At 26.1% G+C, this 16,623-nt stretch overlaps 1 protein-coding gene across 1 annotated transcript; it reads left to right on the top strand.

Annotated features, from left to right (window-relative positions):
* The first annotated feature begins 610 nt into the window (after positions 1-610).
* Positions 611-2,296, top strand: LOC117907492 (cytochrome P450 71A1-like). The gene is made up of 2 exons (XM_034821040.1): positions 611-1,511; positions 1,580-2,296. Exons 1-2 carry the CDS (start codon positions 630-632, stop codon positions 2,186-2,188), a joined length of 1,491 nt encoding a protein of 496 aa, XP_034676931.1. The 5' UTR covers positions 611-629; the 3' UTR covers positions 2,189-2,296.
* The last annotated feature ends 14,327 nt before the right edge of the window (positions 2,297-16,623 follow it).

Below are 16,623 nucleotides of genomic sequence, written 5' to 3'. Positions count from 1 at the left end.
AAAGAGAATTATCTCTGAAGCATTTTTCCAAAAAATAGTATAATTAATTTTTTTACCAATACAAATGATTTTCCTAAAACCATTTTAAGAAAAAATAATTTCACTAAAAATACTTGTAGTAGAAACATTATCAAACATATTCTAATTATATAAATTCATACAAGATTTCACTTAGGGTTCATTTGATAGTGATTTTAAAAAGTATTTTTAATCTAACAATGTTTTTGAAAAAAAATTAGATGTTTGACAAAATTTAAAAAATATTTTTAAAAATCTGAAAAATCACTTGATAGTATTTGAAAATTACTTGTAATATTTTATGAAGAAACGTTTGATAGGTGATTTTTCTAAAAATATTTTAAGAGAAAATAGTTTAGCGTAAAAATATACGCCGAACCTATTTCTAATCTTATTATTAAAATAGGAGGACTTAATTATTAAATGAGTGATTTCTTAATTTATTAATTACGTAGTATTTAAATTTATGATTATGGGGTAAAGTTTGGATTTAGCAATGTGACAGAGTATCTAGGCTTCACGATGCACTTACACGAATTATATTATATAGGATTCATCTTCTGCACATTCCTTACATAGCACAAACTCACAGCAGCGAAGATCTTTACACCATGACAGTGTTGCTTTTTGTCATTCTAGCTTTTCCTCTCTTTCTCTTGTTTCTTCATCGAAAACACAGAAAAAATGGAGGACTACTTCCACCAGGTCCTCCCGGCCTTCCCTTCATTGGAAACCTGCACCAGATGGATAACTCAGCCCCTCACCGCTACTTATGGCAACTCTCTAAACAATACGGGCCCCTCATGTCCTTGCGCCTCGGCTTCGTCCCCACCATAGTGGTTTCTTCCGCCAAAATAGCAAAGGAGGTCATGAAAACACAAGATCTTGAATTTGCTAGTAGGCCTTCCTTGATTGGCCAGCAAAGGCTATCTTACAACGGCCTAGATTTGGCCTTTTCACCATACAATGATTATTGGAGAGAAATGAGAAAGATTTGTGTTCTTCATCTCTTCACCTTGAAAAGGGTTAAATCCTATACTCCTATTCGGGAATATGAGGTTTCCCAAATGATTGAAAAAATTTCCAAGTTGGCATCTGCTTCCAAACTTATCAACTTGAGCGAGGCACTGATGTTTCTCACAAGCACCATAATCTGTAGGGTTGCTTTCGGGAAGAGGTACGAGGGTGAAGGATGTGAAAGAAGTAGATTTCATGGACTTCTAAATGATGCCCAGGCTATGTTGGGAAGCTTCTTTTTCTCTGATCATTTTCCGTTGATGGGTTGGCTTGATAAACTCACCGGCCTGACTGCCAGGCTCGAGAAAACTTTCAGGGAAATGGATTTGTTCTACCAGGAAATCATTGAAGAACATCTGAAATCAGACAGAAAAAAACAAGAACTAGAGGACATCACCGATGTCTTAATTGGACTGCGGAAGGATAACGACTTTGCCATTGATATCACTTGGGATCACATTAAAGGAGTGCTCATGGTAATCAATCTTTCACTGACTTGAATATTATTAATCTTTTTTGACTTCAATATTAATTTTCTTTGCAGAATATATTTCTAGGAGGAACAGATACAGGCGCAGCTACCGTGACTTGGGCGATGACAGCATTAATGAAGAATCCCAGAGTGATGAAGAAAGCCCAAGAAGAAGTGAGAAATACATTTGGGAAGAAGGGATTTATAGGGGAAGATGATGTTGAGAAGCTTCCTTATCTCAAGGCAGTAGTGAAGGAGACAATGAGGCTGCTTCCTTCAGTTCCATTGCTAATTCCAAGAGAAACACTTCAGAAGTGCAGTTTAGATGGGTATGAGATCCCACCCAAAACCCTAGTGTTTGTGAATGCATGGGCCATTGGAAGAGATCCTGAGGCCTGGGAAAACCCAGAAGAGTTCATGCCGGAGAGATTCTTGGGTTCTTCCGTGGACTTCAGAGGACAGCATTATAAGCTGATACCATTCGGAGCAGGCCGAAGAGTTTGCCCAGGATTGCATATCGGAGTTGTGACAGTGGAGCTGACACTAGCTAATCTTCTTCACTCATTTGACTGGGAAATGCCTGCTGGAATGAACAAGGAAGACATAGACCTTGATACCATACCTGGTATTGCAATGCACAAGAAGAATGCTCTTTGCCTTGTGGCTAAGAAATATAATTAATGGACATCTAGTGTATGTTCCTGTAAAAGTTATCTGAGAATAATGTACTCTTAATCCTGCAATTTTCTTGTTTGGATCGAATAATATGACCGGATATTTTATGGTATTGATGACGGTACTCAATTTTATATAATGTTAATTGCACCATTTTCGTATTGAAATTCAGACGATGAGGCGATCATAGTGACATCTCCTTGGTTATTAGACCATGGGCTCAATCCATTTTTCTTCTACTTCCAAGATAAGTTGAAAATGCTTAAGAACAAAGTGGTAGAAAATATCAAACCTTAAAGAAAGATTCAGACTCAGATTATTTACATTTTTCATTCATAGTTTGAGGTCCAGCAGGATCGATCCAGGAAATATATCGTCCACTCCATTCTTGGAAGTGTCTCTCTGTATTTGTTTTCATCTTACTGTCTTATTCAATGAAAAGTCGTCCATGCCTACAAGTCATTCATTTTAATATTATTATAATTTGATTCAAGGTTTCTACAAGAGTTTGTTGGACAAAAAGTTAAAAGGGTACGTTGGTAATTGTATTTTAAAATACTCCTCCAAACCAATTTAAAAACAGTTATTAAAAATTATTGCCCCATTTTTATAAATTAAAACCTTGTTTGAAAACCTAAAATATTTTAACATGTTTTTAATATTTTTAAATAGTTTTTATATCTCGTGTCTTATTTTTAATCATTTTATATTATTGTATAATTATTTTTTAAAATAGTCCTCAAAAAATAAATAAAAAGAACATAAAACAATTAAAAGATATTTTTTGAAAAAAAATTATTTTCTATTCTTAAAAATAAAAATATAATTTTTATTATTATTATTAAACTTGTTTTTTTTTTGTCTTTTTTTGTTCTGAATAACAAAAAAATATTTTAAAAATAATTACCAAATAATGAAATTTAATTAATACGTGAAATCAGAGAAGTATATTTAAATTAAAGAAATTCAAAAAAATTCTTTGTCAAAATTCAAAAGACTTCTTTGTCAAAATTCATTTATTCAGCTACCCATCTCCAAGCTTCCTTGTTTAATGTTTTTAATTTTTTATGAAGTTCAAAACGATCCGACCTAAAAGTGAAGCAAAATGCTATAGTTTTTTTAATTTCATTAATGTTCGCATGAATGGAATGGGGTCCCAATAAGATTTGAATGTATGTTTCAATTTAGAAGACCCATATAATTTAGACACCCCTTCCTCCCTTTTATTTCAACTATATTTAGTTGTTCGAAATTTGAAAGAATTAAAATAAAATAGGGAGAAAAAGTTAAAAAAAAAAAAAAAAAAAAAAAGAAAATAAAATTAATAAATTATTTTCATATAATTTAAACTTATTTTACCTCGGTTAAATAATTTGAAAATACATAAATTTTAAACTAATTTTAATCATATTGATTTTCTTTCGTATTTTTATAGTATGATTAAACACGAGAAAATTGTTTTCAGTGGGTTATCTTTGGTTCTTCAAAAATATTAATAAAAGAAAAAAAAAATGCTTATATTGGTTGGAATATGAAAAATATTAAAAAAATAAAATATAATTAAAATTAGTTAGAAACTTATGTATTTTTAAATTATTTAATCTTAATATTAAAGTAATATATAAAAATAATTTATTGACTTTATATTTATTTTTATATTTTCTTTCCTTCTACTTTTCCTTTTTATTTTTTTTCTTTACATTTTCTTTTATATTTTATGAGAACCGAATGTTGTCTTAGTATTTTATTCTTTTCTTAATACTTTCTAGAAATCAAACATAACCTTGAAGTTTCTAATGCATTTACCTCTAAATATCAAGAAAAAATCTTAAATTTTTGGATATAATTATAAAGTGAAAACCCTTAAAATAACTAAGGTTATGTTTAGTTGACAAGATAAAATAAGATATTATATGTATATGTAAGGATATGATAACCCATTGGATAGAAAACATATATCTTAAGATATAATTTTCACTTGATATGATATTCTTGAATGTTATATTTAAAGGACAAGATACATATACAATGAAATATGTTATGTAATATTTATATTTAATTTGTGATATATATATATATATTTTCAATATATTTTATAAGTTTTTTTTTTTGTTTTTTTAATCACAAATTTAATTTTTTTTTTAAACATTTTGTAAAATAAATAATATAAAAATAAAAAATTACTAAAAATACCGATAACATGCTTTTTTTTTTTTTTTTTTTTTACTTTTTAATTTTTGCTTCCAATGTTCATAGGGATCCACATCTGGATCCACACACATAAATATTAGTGTTGCACAAGGAGGTTCCACTTGTACAATTGCAGTGATTATAAAAGTCCTTCGAAACTGTGGTACTTCACTTAGGTTTAAATTGTAGCCGAGTCCAAGGGGCAACCCATGGGCCAGCCCAAAAGATATTGTTGAATTAGGGACAAAACCTAATGTAGAGATTTCATGGGTTTCCATTAGTGGTTTGATTTCAGCCAAAGAATGTGTCCCACGTGAATTCATGGAGTAGACTGTGTTTTCACTTTTTCATCTTTATTGGGCTGGGCTACAGATTTTTGTTAATGGTCCGAGTGAGATCATAGGTTGCAAGGCCCATTTAAAGCAGAAGAATGGTTACAACTTATTATAGTATTTTGGGTGTCTCTCATGGAATCTGATGGTCTAGGATAATTTATAGGGAAAATCGAATTTAGATACTTTTTGTTGGATTGTAAAGCTTGAACCAGCTTTGGTGTGCTTTGCTTGGGATGTCGAGGGTCAAACTGCCAATCAGCTCGCAAGGGTTGAGTTCCTATTATATATTTTATATGATGATTGACAAGTTTGTCCATATTCTATATTTTAACCCTTTTATGTTTTAGGGTTTTGTTTTTTACAGAGTGCAATCGCAATTGAGAGGTTTTTTGAGGGCTTCACCATTGTACTCCTTCTCGTTCATTTTGATTAGTGGATTCTTGAGTGTTGGTGTACTTCGTGTATGTAGGGATCATATTGATTGTTGAACCACATTAAAAACCTTGTGTTTTATGTGTTCATGATTTGGTTAAACTGGTATTAGAGCCTTAGGTTTGCAAATCCTTGGTTTGACGTGTTTAACCAAACACCGTAGCAGAAGTAATGAGATCAAAGAAGGATTCATACAAAACCAAGAAATTCAATGGTACGAATTTCAGTTTCTAGAAGATATAGATGGATGATTATCTATAGTACCAAAAAGATTTATATTTTCCATTAGGAGAAAAGTCATATTCGATGGATGAAAATGAATTGAACTTGTTAGATCGCAAAGCCCTTGGTCCAATTAGGCTAACCCTATCGAAATGGGTTGCCTTCAACATAAAAAACAAGAACACAATAGTGTCTCTCATGGTTGCCTTAACAAGCATGTACGAACAACCCTCTGCAACAAATAAGGTATACCTGATTAAAAAGTTGTTTAATTTGAAGATGCCTGAGAATATGAATTTCAAGCAACACTTGAATGAATTTAATAAGATCATGGATCCATTAAATTCAGTTAATATTAAATTTGATGATGAGATTTAAGCCTTATTAATCCCTGGTTAATTGCCTGAGAGTTGGAAAGACATAGTCACTTCAATCAGTAGTTCATCCGGAAAATCGAAATTGGTGTTTTCGAAAGTAATGGACATGATTATGACCGAGGAAATCAGGAAGTATGAAGAAAGTTTTTCCAATTCAGGATCAACATTAAACATGAAAAGCAAAGACAAAAACCAAAATAAAGATAATAAGTGTGACAAATCCAAATCGAGGAATGACATGTCAAAATTCTAAAAATTCTCAACATCAGATGAGTAAGAAAGATATGAAATGTTGGAACTGTGGAAAGAATGGACACTATAAGAATGAGTCAAGGTTACCAAGAAAGATAAGGATGGTGACAACAAGACCAATGCAAATATTATGTTAGAAGAATCGGATGATGCTTTCATTTGCATTTTGCAAAGCAAAACAAAATCGTGGATGTTGGATTCAGGGGATCATTTCATGCTACCTCAAGTAGAGAATTATTTGAGAATTATGTCTCAGGTAATCTGGGAAAGGTATATCTAGGTGATGACTAAGCATGTGATATCATTGGCAAAAGTGAAGTACATATCAAACTGAATGTGTATTGGAAGTTGGACAGTGTGAGACATGATCCAAGCCTAAGAAATAATCTTATTTCTACTGAGCAATTGGCAAAAGATGGCTATGTGACAACTTTTGCAGGTGACATGTGGAAAATCTTAAGGAGAGCAATGATCGTTGCTTGTGGTGAGAAGAGTAGTACTCTTTACATGACAATAGATAGTTGTGAATCTATTGTAATTGTTGAGAGAAAAGAAGATTTGAATATATGGCATCAGAGGCTTAGTCACAGGAGCAGTAAAAGGTTGGGAATTAAGCACTTGAATAAGAAGCTGTCAAGTTTGAAGTCAATTGACATTGACATGTGTGAAAGCTACATACTTGAGAAATAGAGAAGAGTTAACTTCAAGAAAGTTGGAAGAACTCCAAAAGAAGCAAAACTGGAGTTAGTTCACATAGATGTTTAGGGACCCGCATTAGTTTCAACTATTAGAGGAAGATCTTATTTTGTGACCTTCATTGATGATCATTCGAGGAAAGTGTTGGTATACTTTATGAGACACAAATTAGTAGTGTTTAATATATTCAAGAGATGGAAAGCAATGGTGGAGAATGAGACAAGTATGAGAATTAAGAAGTTGTGGTCTAATAATGGTTGGGAGTATAAAGACTTTGAGTTCAAGAAGTTCTATTATGAAAATGGAATTAAATTGGAGAAGACTATGCTAAGGACATCCCACTATAATGGTATACCAAAAAAAATGAATAGGACATTGATTGAGAAGCTAAAAGCATATGTATACAGGTAGGGTTGCCAAAGCAGGGACTATCAACACCATTGGAACACAGAATGCCAGAAGAAGTAATGTGGACTAAAAAAGAAGTAAAGCTTTCTTATTTGAGGGTATTTAGTTGTGTCTTATATGTACATATTAATGATCATGGCAGAAACAAACTTAATGTTAAATCACTAAAATATACTTTCATTGGTTATGGTGTTGATTATTTTGGTTATAAGTTTTGGGATGACCGGAATAAAAAAGTGATTAGAAGTAGGGATTTCATATTCAATGAAATTTTTTTGTATAAGAATAGAGATGCAACAAAGTCCAACAAACCCAGTACAACCTGAATTTTTTTTAAACCTTTATATCTATATTTATATTTTTTTTCTTTATCAAATTCATTTTCTTATAAAAATTACTTTAGAAAATATTTATATTATCACTCAAATTTTTATATTTTTTATTTGAAATTTTCATTTAATCTCATGTTTAATTTGGAAAGTTTAGGGCTATTTGGTAATTGTTTTCGAAAACAATTTTCTATTTTTAGAATAAAGAAAAAAATGTTTAACAACCAAAAACTATTTTTTGCTTTTTATTCTTAAAACAAAAAATAGGTTGTTATTAGATAATAATTTCTAGTTGTTTTCTAAGGATTTTAAAAAAAATAATTAAATAAGCATGTAAAATGATTAAAAATAAAACATTATACATAAAATTTATGTTTAAAATATATTTAAAAATATTAAAAATATGTTAAAAATATTTTTGGTTTTAAATTTGTTTTACAAAATATTAGAAAATGGTTTTTAAAACCTGTTTTCAAAAATTGTTTTTCAAAGCTATTTTTAAAAATAGTTATCAAACAGACTTATTTTTTTAAAAAAAAATTATAACATTTACTCAAATTACATGGTTTCAGTTAACCCTATCCATATTAAAAAGCATGCAAGCCTCTTAGAATATGAAAATATATTAATATTTATTTCATTTAAAATTTTATTATTCAAATATTGACCCCTAAACCTAAAATTTTATGCCATTTTAATTGGGTTATTCAGGTCATAGTCATCTAACAGCCTAAAAATCATTCAGCGGGAGAGCTCTAAGGTAGCCCAAGCCTACTTAGGCCCCGTTTGGCAAAGGTTTTGCCTAAATGGATTACGGTGGGCCGTTTTATCCAGGTTTCTCCGTTTCGGATTTAAGCCCAAAGGAACGACCTTAATGAGGTTTATCCAACGATGACCCATGTGTACCGATGGGACCAAATATTTGTCTTGAAAGAAGTTGGGCAGCCCACCAATGGGCCCAAAAGATATTTCTCTAAGAGGGTTAAGTGGGCTTTCAAAGGACAGAGGTTTCTATCGATATATCCAATCCGCATCAAATCCAACTTGAGATTGGATTTGAAAACAAAATAATCATTTTAGAAGTCCATAAAAAATAAGCTATAAATGAAATAATAAACTCAAATTTCAACCACCAATGATATTTTAACATATAAATAAATATGATGATTCTTAAATTTAAAATAAAATAATATATAATATAATTATAAATAAATAAAAATGTACGAGTCCAATGGATATAAATGTTTAATTTTTTTTTTTCAGCAATTATCTTCTGTTAAGAAAAGAATTAATCAGTTAGTTTTATTTATTGGAAAATAAATAATTATTCATTTTTAAAAAATAAAAAAATGATTTTTTTTCTCTTACTTAGACTAATTATTTTATATGTTGTGTAAAGGAAAATAAAATAAGTAATAAAATTCTAAGTGTTCAAACCCATAACTTTGCCTCAAAAGGAAAATTATCAAAAAAAAAAAAAAAGTTGGTTGGGAATGATAATGATCGGAAAAAGTCACTTATCTTAATAATTCGTGTGAAGGAGAAAATTTATTATAAGATAATTTTACCCTTGAAATATCATTTTTATTTTTATTTTTTTTATATATAAATAGTGCATATCTTGTTTGCCAAAAAATTATTTTTCTCCTTTAAACTATCAACTTGCTGTTTAACAAAGTTTTAGTAAGAAAAGTCAAATATAAAGATAATTTTATTATTTACTTACATGAACTTGTAAATGATAAGTCCAATTGAATGCTAGAATTTACATGAAGATAGTTTAATTAATTGTGCATTATTAATGTAATTTATTACTTTGTATTAGCATCATAAATTATTTTGTATTATCACATCAATCTAATATATTTAATAAATTTATCATTTGTTTTGGTTACTTCTTTGATTAAGTTGGGTTGAAAAAATATTGGAAAAGTGACAAAAAAAATTGAGATTTTTTTAGAAAAGTCGATAAAAAGAATTAATTTTCAATATCTCTTAAATAGAAACCAAATCCTAAGGTTATCATGTGATCATATATATATATATATATTATTACCCTAATAGGATGAACAATTATTTCTCACGAGTAGTTTATCAACTGAATAATGTACAAATATTCAATTGAATAAGACACAACTATTCATTTGATAATATAACACATGAGAAAATTTTAAAAAATAAAATAAATTATATTGTAATGTGTTGTAATGTTAGTGTAATATTTGTATTATAAGTATAATATATTTATGTTGTACTTATATTTTATGATAAAAATGATAATTCTAGAAATGCCTATTTATATCCTATTGGCATTGATATTAGTACATCATATCAATATATTAACACTCAATGTATTAAAATTGTTTATATATATATATATATATATATATATATAAGTCTCATAAATTCAAGTTAGTACTTCATTTGGTTTCAAAAATAATTCGCAGTATAAGCATATTATGAAATATAATATAATCATATAAAACTATCATTTTTATAAAAAAGTTTAAAATTTTCCCAATTAGGTTTTATTGTAATGTATTGTACTATAAATATATTTATATTATAATTATAATATATTTTTGTTATACTTTTATTTTATAATAGAAGTAAGAGTATTATAGATCCTTTTTTATACCTCATTGATATCCAACATATCATATACTACTCATCCACTCAATGCATTGAAAATAAAAAAAGAAACATCATATATAAAAATTAAGAAAAAAACACTATGCAAAGAAAAAAATATAGAAAAATCATATAATTTTTTAAAATTAATTTATTATAAGAAATACAAAATGATTAAACATTCCCATCATTTTCTTATTCTTTTAGACAAGTGGGCACACACCTTAAATGTCATTACAAAAAAGTGAAGTGCTTAAAATATTTTGAATTTCAAAAACTTTTAGTTGAAGGACATTTTTAAAATTTCAACCTATTATTATATAAAGTGAATTTGGATGGAAGTTTTTCTGTCTTGCCTAGAAATGATCGAAGTAAATGACTCTTTCCTCTCATTATCACCCCAAGTCCACCTTATATGGTAATTTTTCCAAACGGTTAAGAGGTGTATAAGGATAAAGTGGGAAGGTATGAATATCCATTGAGTAAAAAAATACATGAATCTTATTACACTTTGAATTTTGGTTAATTTTTTATTATTATTAAAATTGATTATTTGAAGTGTTGTATTTTGTTTAAATACATGCACCTTATTAAATAAATAAATCTATAACTATGTCAATAAATTCATCATATAGGAGTCCAATTATAATAATATCAACATGATATCATAATTTAAGGTTGAAAATTTCAATTTGAAAATAATACCATCAATAAACGTTTAACTTAATGGACGGGAAATAATAGTATTAACATGATATAATAATCTAAAGTTGAAGACTTTGATTTGAACACCATCATTACCCGTTGAGTAAATGGACGAGAACACGATATTCTCATAAATAACCTCAAGTTATATTCATAAAATTTATATTGTTTTCAAGTCTTACTCTCAAATCATACTAGAAATGACTAGGTCTCTAGTAAAATTTTTAAACAATATAAACTAATTTTGAAAATTAAAATGTCAAATTTGTGATCCAATTAAAGTCATTAAAGTCTTATTCTTATCATTTTTAGTCTTATAAATCATTATTGTCACCATATTTAATGACACATAAACGTGAATCATTAAATCTAAGTAAACAAAATAGCAAAGAAATATTTAAATAATAAAAAAAGAAAAATTATCATCAATCGGATAGTGTCATGTATTTTTTTTAGGTCTTATTTATTATACCATAATTTTATTTGTTTCTATCCCGGTATCTTAGTTCTATTTGTTCATATCATTGTTCAAAAATCTATTTATTTTTCAATACCAAGCATTAATTTAGCATTTTTCATGTAAAAATGCTATATTTTTTAAAAATGCATTTTTCATTAAGAGAGTCTTACTGAAGACAAGGCAGTGACGAAGAGATTTTTGGCCTTATCCTAAGATTTTAGAAAAATAATATAATAATTTTTCTCACTACCCACTAACCCACTTCTCTCACTACCTTCCACCACCCACTCTCCCATAAATGAAAAACTCATGTATGAATTTGATCATTTCCTTGATACTTTCGTACTCAAATATCTTCACGATCATTGCGACGTTGACCAGCATGATAATTACATTTTGTATTTTCTGAGCATGCACTAAAAGAGTCTTACTGTAGACAAGACGGTGACAAAAGATTTCTGGCATTATCCTAAGATTCCTAATATTTTAGAAAAATAATAAAATAGTTTTAAAAATTATTATATTTTATATTTTATATTTTATTTATATTATTTTTTAATATTCGATATTATTTTTATAATATTAATGACAATTACCCTGATGAGATCCCACTTATAATTTTTTGTCTCCTTCTCACTTGATTATATATATATATTTAAAGAAAATAAAATAAGCAATAAAATCCAAGGTGGTTGAGGCCCATGGGGCATAATTACATCAATCTTTATTAAGTAGTACGACACTAATACAAATTAACCAAAATTCAAAGTGTTGTATGTTACACCTTATTAAAAAAATAAAAAATAAATCTATGACTATGTAAATAAATTCATAAATAAACGGACAAGTAATAATAATATCGACATGATATAATAATTTAAGGTCGAAAACTTCAATTTGAATACAATCTTGTTCCATTGAGTAAATGGACACAAATAGGATATTCACGTTATTAACCTTAACTTATATTCATACATTTTATATTGTTTCCAAATCGTACTCACATATCATATTAGAAATTATCACTTATACGTCTCTCATAAATTTCTTAAATAATATAAACTAATTTTAAAAACTAAAATATTAAATTTGTGATACAATTAAAGGCATTAAATTCTTATTATTATCATTTTTAATCTTATAAATTATTATTGTTACCATATTTAATGAGACAAATACAAATCAATAAATCTAAGTAAATAAAATAGTAACAAAAAATTATAAATATTTTCTAAATCACCAATTTGAGCAACAAAAAAAGGTTTGATCATAATATCAAAGTGCATGTTTTCGATACCTATTGAAAAATTATCATCAATTAGATGATGTCATGTATTTTTTCTCGGGTCTCATTGTTTACATCTTAATTCTATTTGTTTATATTCTTATATCTTAGTTGTTTTTATTTTTCGAAATCAAGTATCATTAAGGTAATTTAACATTTTTCATGAAAAAAAAATTATAATATGGAAGACACTCTAAGTATATTCAAACGAAGCATGCGTCTTCTTGGAAGAATTCCAGGCCTAATAATTGAAATGTGAAGTCATCAGCCGTCTGATTGATTCAGAAGTTGAGTTCCATAATTCCATTCAACAAACCAAGTGGCTGATTCCATAATTGAAACGAAGATTTCTTCAAATTTATTTTCAAATTATAACTCCTTTAATGTCATCTAGGCGTATAAGTTCTTTTTTTACTTAGGTTGCAATTATATTTTAAAAATATGACTTTTTATTTTATAGTGAAGTTTTATTTTGAAAATACGGCTTGTCGACTTGTATTTGAAATTAATAAAAAATGGATAAATGCATTTTTAATTTTTTGAGCATTAAGAGAGTCAAAATGAAGACAAGGAAGTGACCAAAGGTCTATTTGAAAATTGATTTCGAGAATAGCTTTTTGTTTTCAAAATAAAAAAAATAAAAAAAACACATGTAACAATTTAAAAACTATTTTTTGTTTTATGTTTTCAAAAATAGAAAATAGAAAATAGATGTTTTCAGATAACATATTTTAGTTGTTTTCAGTTATTTTAATTTATTTTTTAAAGCTATTTTAAAAAATAATTATAAAAAGGAATGATTAAAAATAAAACTCCTAATATAAAATTATTTTTAAAACATATTTACAAATATTAAAAATATATTAAAAATATTTTAAATTTTTAAACAGACTTTTGTTCTATAAAATATAAAAAAACCGTTTTAAAAAATTATTCTTAAAAATTATTTTTTTAGAACCATTTTAAAAATTAGTTGCCAAAGAAGGTTGAACAGATTTCTAGTCTTATCCTAAGATTTCCAAGATTTTAGAACAATATTCAATAATCTTTAGAATTATCATATTTTATATTTTATTTAAATTATTTTTTAACATTCCATATTTTTTAAAATATCAATGAAAACATCAGTTTAAATACGGAAATTATTTTTTAAAGATAATTTTGAAATTTAATAGAAATGGTCTCTTTGAAAAACAGATTTTAATTAAATTTTTAAAAGATATGGTAAATTTGAAAATACCTTTAAATATGTGTTAAAATTCAAAATCCGCTGATTTCTAGAAAAGTCACAGGGGTAAAAATAAAAAATAAAAAAGGATTATATTAGTACACATAAATCGACACTTGGGGTAATATGGTCAGTGGAGTGATATGAAAGAAATTGTTTATATATATGGGATGTGATGTGCCACCTATCTCACTTATAATTTAATATGTCTGACACGTCACGTTTTGTCTTGTATGGAAAATTTAAGCGTTTATATGTTTTAAAATTAAGGCCCTGTCTTTTGAGATCTGCTCCACATACTGAATTATTGGGTTGATGAAAATTGGTATTTCCCATGTTTTAAAAGCGTTTATATGGTACGTACAAGGGTCATGATCATAAACAAACCGTGGGGTTTCCATGGATTTTTTTACGAGAGTAATGCAGTTTTAAAAAATAATTCTTAAATTACCATTGTGAAAAAAATAATTTCAAATTTATTGTAGTTTTTACCAAATAAAAAAGAAAACATTATTTCCTTTTAAAATTGTCTATGATTTATATGCCAAAGAAATAGTCTTTTAAAGATATAATTTTTAAAATTCATATTTTAAAAAATTTACACACTAAAATCGTCTATTGAAAAGATTAATTTCTTAAAAAAGAAAAAAAATATCCTCACCAATTATTTTTTAAATAAGAAAATTTTCTTAAAAAAAGAAAAAAAAAAGTTGGGAGAAATTGTCAATTCAAGAGACGATTTTCTCATTTGAAAGCAAAAATTGTTTAATATATAAAAAATTATGATTATTGATATATTTATCAACAATAATATATATAAAAATATAAATTAGGTTTAATATTTAGATATTGATTTAAAAATATTTTCTTCTTAATCTTCAATTTTTTATTTAAATTAATTCAATTAATTATAACTCATAAAATTATTTTACTTTGATATTGTTTTTTATTTATAAGATAAATAATATTTATCCAATGTTTTTTTGTTTCTTTTGCTTTGTAATTAAAAAATTATTATCAATTTTATGTGAAAAATGCGTTTATAAAAAACAAATTTGTTATTAATTTATCAAATAATTATTTACAAAATAAATAATTTTGTTTTATTTTAATTTTTAAAGTAATTTTATTATATAAATTTTAAAATTAAAAATATTAATCTTTAATTTAAATTTAACTATAAAATGAATAAAATATAGAAAAATAAATTAATTTATTATTCAATAAATTAATTTTCAATAAAATTTTCAGCATTAAGAGATATAATTTTTTAAGTATTAATCAATTTTAAAAGAAATAATAATAATTTGTATATTAAAATATTTTATTTAGTAATTATAAATGATAAGCAACTAAAGTAATTTGAAAATATAATAAAATATTTCTTTTAAAATAATTTAATACACTTAAAATTAGAAATGATTAACTATTTTTTATTACAAATAAATTGAGGAAATATTTTGTTATATAAAATTTTTTATTTGTTTTCAAGTTTTAATGTTATAGGTTTCAAGAAAATCGATCAAATAAAAAAGAATAAATAAAAATTAAGAAATCATTTTTTTAAAAACTATATATCCAAATAAAAACCTGAAAATTCAAATACCAAGTCAATCCTTAATATCAAATATTTTTAATATTAAATAATCTAAGTCACCTACTATCGTGATTATAAGAAAACCAATAATATTGTTCATGTAAATACTAAAACCAACAAATATCCCAACAATTAATAAAGTATCAACCATGATAAAAAAAAAAAAATCAATTATTATCATAAGTTCAAAAAACTAATAATCTTGTCCATATGAACCATCAACAAAGAAATAATAAAAAAATCTATATCTAAATATTAAACATGATTTATATTTTTATAAATATTATTGTTGATAAATATCTCAATAATCATAATTTTTTATATATTAAATTTAGTAAATAGAATTAATTAATTTTATAATATATATTTATAATAATTATATTATTAAAAATATATCATTAATTAAAAAAATTGTAGGGAATAGAAAATTAGATTTTTTTTTGGGGAGAAAATCGTTTATTGAAGAGATGATTTCTCCCAAACATGGAGGAAATCGTTTCTTCAAGAGCCAACTTCTCCCAATTGTCTCTTGAAGAGACGATTTTAGTGTGTAAATTTTTTTAAAAATGAATTTTAGAAATCGTACCTTCAAAAGACGATTTTTTTTATATATAAATCGTTTTTCAAAGAGATAATTTTAAAATGAAATAAGATTCTCTCTTCTACTTGGAAAAAACTATGATAAATTTGAAATTATTTTTTCCATAACGGTAGTTTAAGAATTATTTTTTTAAACTGCCGTACTTTTATCAAAAATCCGAGTTTCCATAAGGGTGAAGAAAGAGGAGCCGAATTTTTTTATAAGAGTATGATAGTTTTAAAAAATAATTCCAAATCTATTATAATTTTGTCCAGATAGGAAAGAGAAAATAAATTGTAAGTGAAAAATCATCTATTCAAAAGATGATTTATGAACTTTTAAAAAAATTATAAAAAAAATCATCTTTGCAAAACACGATTGCTAAAATTCCATTTTTTATATGAGAAATTGTCTCTTAAAGAGACGATTTCCAAAAAAAAAAATAAGAAGTGAGAAATCATCTCTTGAAGATATGATTTTCAAAAAAAAAAAAAAAAAAACCTTCAAAAAGTCCGTTTTTCCATTCTTTATTCCACTTATACAATAATATAATTATTATAAATATATATTATAAGATAATTAATTTTATTTATTAAATTTAATATATAAATAACATGCTAAATTTAATATAAGATAAATAATATTTATCTATTATTTTTTTTCTCTTACTTTGGAATTAAAAAAACTATTATCAATTTATGTGAAAAATGAGTT

This window comes from Vitis riparia, chromosome 18 (genome assembly GCF_004353265.1).
Source record: "Vitis riparia cultivar Riparia Gloire de Montpellier isolate 1030 chromosome 18, EGFV_Vit.rip_1.0, whole genome shotgun sequence".
Classification (NCBI taxonomy): Eukaryota; Viridiplantae; Streptophyta; class Magnoliopsida; order Vitales; family Vitaceae; genus Vitis; species Vitis riparia.
Note: the sequence above shows the minus strand (reverse complement) of the source record. Positions and strands in the feature narration are given on the sequence as shown.